The 3,768-nt window shown below is 67.3% G+C and overlaps 1 protein-coding gene across 1 annotated transcript; it reads left to right on the forward strand.

Annotated features, from left to right (window-relative positions):
- Window positions 1-1,105: 1,105 nt before the first annotated feature.
- On the forward strand, window positions 1,106-3,157 carry ZFP36L2 (ZFP36 ring finger protein like 2). Its single transcript, XM_054628837.2, has 2 exons — window positions 1,106-1,239; window positions 1,748-3,157. The coding sequence occupies exons 1-2, from the start codon at window positions 1,189-1,191 to the stop codon at window positions 3,155-3,157; spliced, it is 1,461 nt and encodes a 486-aa protein (XP_054484812.1). The 5' UTR covers window positions 1,106-1,188.
- The last annotated feature ends 611 nt before the right edge of the window (window positions 3,158-3,768 follow it).

Genomic DNA, 3,768 nt, shown 5'->3' on the forward strand with positions numbered 1-3,768 from the left:
TTTGTCCCGGGGCCGAGCAAACACGGGAGGGGACGGGGGGTGCAGGGGAGCCGCCGCCGTTCCCACGTCGTGTTTGCGCGGCCTTATCGGCGCGGGGGGGCGGGGGTGTTTTGCACGGCGGATCCCGGCCCGCCTTGGCCGGCGGCCGGCTCGGTCCCGGGAGGGCGCCTCGCCGCGGGGAGCGGCGGTGGGGGGGCACCTGGAGCGGCGGCCGGGGGACTCGGATGGGTCTCACAGGACCTTGGCGGGCATGAGGAAGGAAGGGGCCCAACGTAGAAAAGAGACGTGGGAGGGGTGCGGGGCGCGGGAAGGAGATGCACAGGGTTAGGTGGGGGTAGTTTATCAGGCCGCTGCGAGGATAATGCCACCTCGCCTCCGCGCCTGGCCGCCAACCTCTCCCAAACTTCAGAAAGAAAGTAAGCGCCAAACCCGAGGTCCCCGAAAAGAGGGAAGAAGCGGCGGGGCGCGCAACCCGCGTCCGGCCCTGTCCCGCCGACTGCACCGGGGCAGCGCGGTTCCGACCTTTGTTTCAAGCAATTACGTGGCAAAAGTTTATTTTCGGCGGGGCGCGGGGATGAAGTGTCCCTGGTGCTGCCGCGCCTCTCCCCCGGCCCCGCGCGTCCTGCCCTCAGCGGAGCCGCCACCCGGCCGGGGACGCGGCCGCCGTGCGCGGGCAGTGGGGACGTCGGGGAGAAGAGGGGCGCTCCGAGGGGCCGAGGCCGTAGGGCGCCGTGAGCGCTACCTCGGCTGGTTCCCCCCTCCCCCCACTTCGTACCGCCCGCGCTGCGGGCACACTGCAACTCGGGCGCTCACCACAAACCGGCCCCGCCGCCGCTGCCAGCGCCCTCTGTGAGAACCGGGGCGGCCCGGCCGGCGGGGTGGAGCGGGGCGGGCCCGGCGGGCTGGAGCGGGGCGGGCGGAGCGTGGCACCGCCCCCGCGACCAGCGGCGGCCGCGTTTATATGGGAGCCGCGCGGGGAGCCGCCGAGTTCCCGCAGTTCGCCCGCTGCTGTGCAGCCGCCGTCGCCGCCTCGGCCCGGCACCCGCCGTCCCGCCGGGAAGGAGTCGGGACCGTTTCGGATCTCAAGCAGACGGCCCTCTCCTATTTAGTCGTGGCTTTTCCAAACCCTCCGAGGAGAGCGGGATCTTTCGGTCCTTCCTGTATATCCGACCATTACAGGATCTAGAAATGTCGACGACACTTTTATCTGCCTTCTACGACATTGACTTCTTGTGCAAGGTAGGGGAGAGCGCGTTTGGCTGGGCGGGACGCGGTCTGCCGCTGCCGCCATGTGCAGAGCGGCGCTCCGGGCTACCGGGGCAGCGCGGCGGGGCGGGAGGCCCGTGCCGTGCCGGGCCGGGCTCTGCGGGCGGGTCACGGTCTGACAGCCGGCCGGGGACAGCGGCTGACCCATGGCTGCGAGCCCCGGAATGCCGCCCCATGGCCTCCCGGCGGCCGCGTTCGGGGCGGGCTGGTCCTGCAGCCCCTGTCCGCATGTTGCGCTGCTAGGAGGAACTTTTGAAAAAAGTTGCAAATGCAGCAGAGCTGGCGCAGGGGCTTCTCCCGGCGCTGTGCTGCCCCGCTGGCGCTAGCGGCAGACCCGCTTTGCGGGGCGGCCGGGAGGCGCGACCCCTGCCTCGACTCCCGCGGCGGTGGGGAGCCGTGGCCAGGGACAGGCGGTCACCCGCAACACCCTCTCTCTCTCCCGCTGTCTCCCCCACCCCCTCCCCTCTCCCCGCCCCGGCAGACGGAGAAGTCCCTGACCAACCTCAGCAGCATGCTGGACAAGAAAGCCGTGGGGACCCCGGTGACCCCTCCCAGCTCCAGCTTCGCGCCGGGCTTCCTGCGGCGGCACTCGACCAGCAACCTGACGGCGCTGGCCGGCGGCTCCAAGTTCCCCAGCCCTACCGGCTCCAGCTCTTCTTCCACATCCTCCTCGTCGTCGTCCTCCTCCTCCTCCTCCTCGTTCGGCAATCTGAAGGAGACGGGCTCCGGCGGAGGCGGCGGCAGCAGCAGCCCCACGGCCCTGCTCAACAAGGAGAACAAGTTCCGGGACCGCTCCTTCAGCGAGAACGGCGAGCGCAGCCAGCACCTCATGCAGCAGCTTCAGCAGCAGCAGCAGGCGGCCGGCAAGGGGAGCGGCTCCGGCGGCGGCGGCGGGGCCCCCATCAACTCAACGCGCTACAAGACGGAGCTGTGCCGCCCCTTCGAGGAGAGCGGCGCCTGCAAGTACGGCGAGAAGTGCCAGTTCGCTCACGGCTTCCACGAGCTGCGCAGCCTCACCCGCCACCCCAAGTACAAGACCGAGCTCTGCCGCACCTTCCACACCATCGGCTTCTGCCCCTACGGCCCGCGCTGCCACTTCATCCACAACGCCGACGAGCGCCGCCCGGCGCCCGGCGGGGGCACGGCCGCCCCCCCGCCCGCCGCCGCGGCCGGGCCGCACCACCACCCGCACCACGCGGCCCCGCACCCCGCCGGCAGCACCGGCGACCTCCGCGCCTTCGCGCCCCGCGAGCACCCGCTGGGCGGCGGCGGCTTCGGGCACCCGCGCGGCGGCGAGCGGCCCAAACTGCACCACAGCCTGAGCTTCTCCGGCTTCTCCGCCCACCACCACCACCATCACCCCCCGCACCCCCACGGCACCGCCCCGCCGCCGCCGCCGCCCGGTGGCCGCCTGGACGCCGCCCTGCTGGAGAGCCCCGGCGGTTCGCGCACGCCGCCGCCGCCCGCCTCCGCCTCCTACTGCGAGGAGCTGCTCTCGCCGCCCTGCGCCAACAACGCTTTCGCCTTCTCGGGGCAGGAGCTGGGCAGCCTCATCGCCCCCCTCGCCCTGCACACCCAGAACTTCGCCGCTGCCGCCGCCGCGGCCGCGGCCGCCGCCGCCTATTACCGCTGCCAGCAGCAGCCGCCGCCGCCCGGCGGGGCCTGCCCGCCGCCCCCCGCCTCGCCGCCCTTCAGCTTCCAGCCCCTCCGCCGCCTCTCCGAGTCGCCCGTCTTCGACGCGCCGCCCAGCCCGCCGGACTCGCTCTCCGACCGGGAGAGTTACCTGAGCGGCTCCCTCAGCTCCGGCTCCCTCAGCGGCTCCGAGTCGCCCAGCCTGGACTCGGGCCGCCGCCTGCCCATCTTCAGCCGCCTCTCCATCTCCGACGACTGAGGGAGCACGGGGCAGCGGCCGGGGGGGCCCCGCGGCGGCCCTGCAAGCAAGTTACCGAACGAAGAAAGCGAAACCTCTCCTTCCTCTCTATTTTTGGTTGGTTTTATTTTATATATCTATCTATCTATACACCGAGAGCTGAACAAAACGAGAAACAAAGCATTTTGCAAAAGGGCAAATGACACGAACTGAACAAACCTATTTTTATAGAGAGACCTTGGAAGAAGGGGATTTTTGTTTCGGGGTTTTTTTTTGTTGTCGTTCTTTGGAGACAAGTTATGATACGCACCAGCAGCAGCCATTCCATCTGTGTTCGAAAAAAAAAAAGAAACAAACAAAACAGCATTAGAAAAGACAGCACCAGAAAGCAACAAACAATCCGGGGAGTGCCGGTTCACCAGCCCAGCTCCTCCAATCCTGCAGACACACAGAAAAAAAGTTACAAACTAGTTTCTTTCAATCCAGTTCAAATAAAAACACAGAACATACTAAACCTATAAGCTTTTTTTTTAGGAAAAAAAAAAAAAAGAAAAATCCAACATCCTGCCAAGAATATGCCTTGATAACAACCTTCTTTTTTATATATATCTATATATTATTATTATAACAAA

Source organism: Agelaius phoeniceus, chromosome 3 (assembly GCF_051311805.1).
Source record: "Agelaius phoeniceus isolate bAgePho1 chromosome 3, bAgePho1.hap1, whole genome shotgun sequence".
In the NCBI taxonomy this organism is placed as follows: Eukaryota; Metazoa; Chordata; class Aves; order Passeriformes; family Icteridae; genus Agelaius; species Agelaius phoeniceus.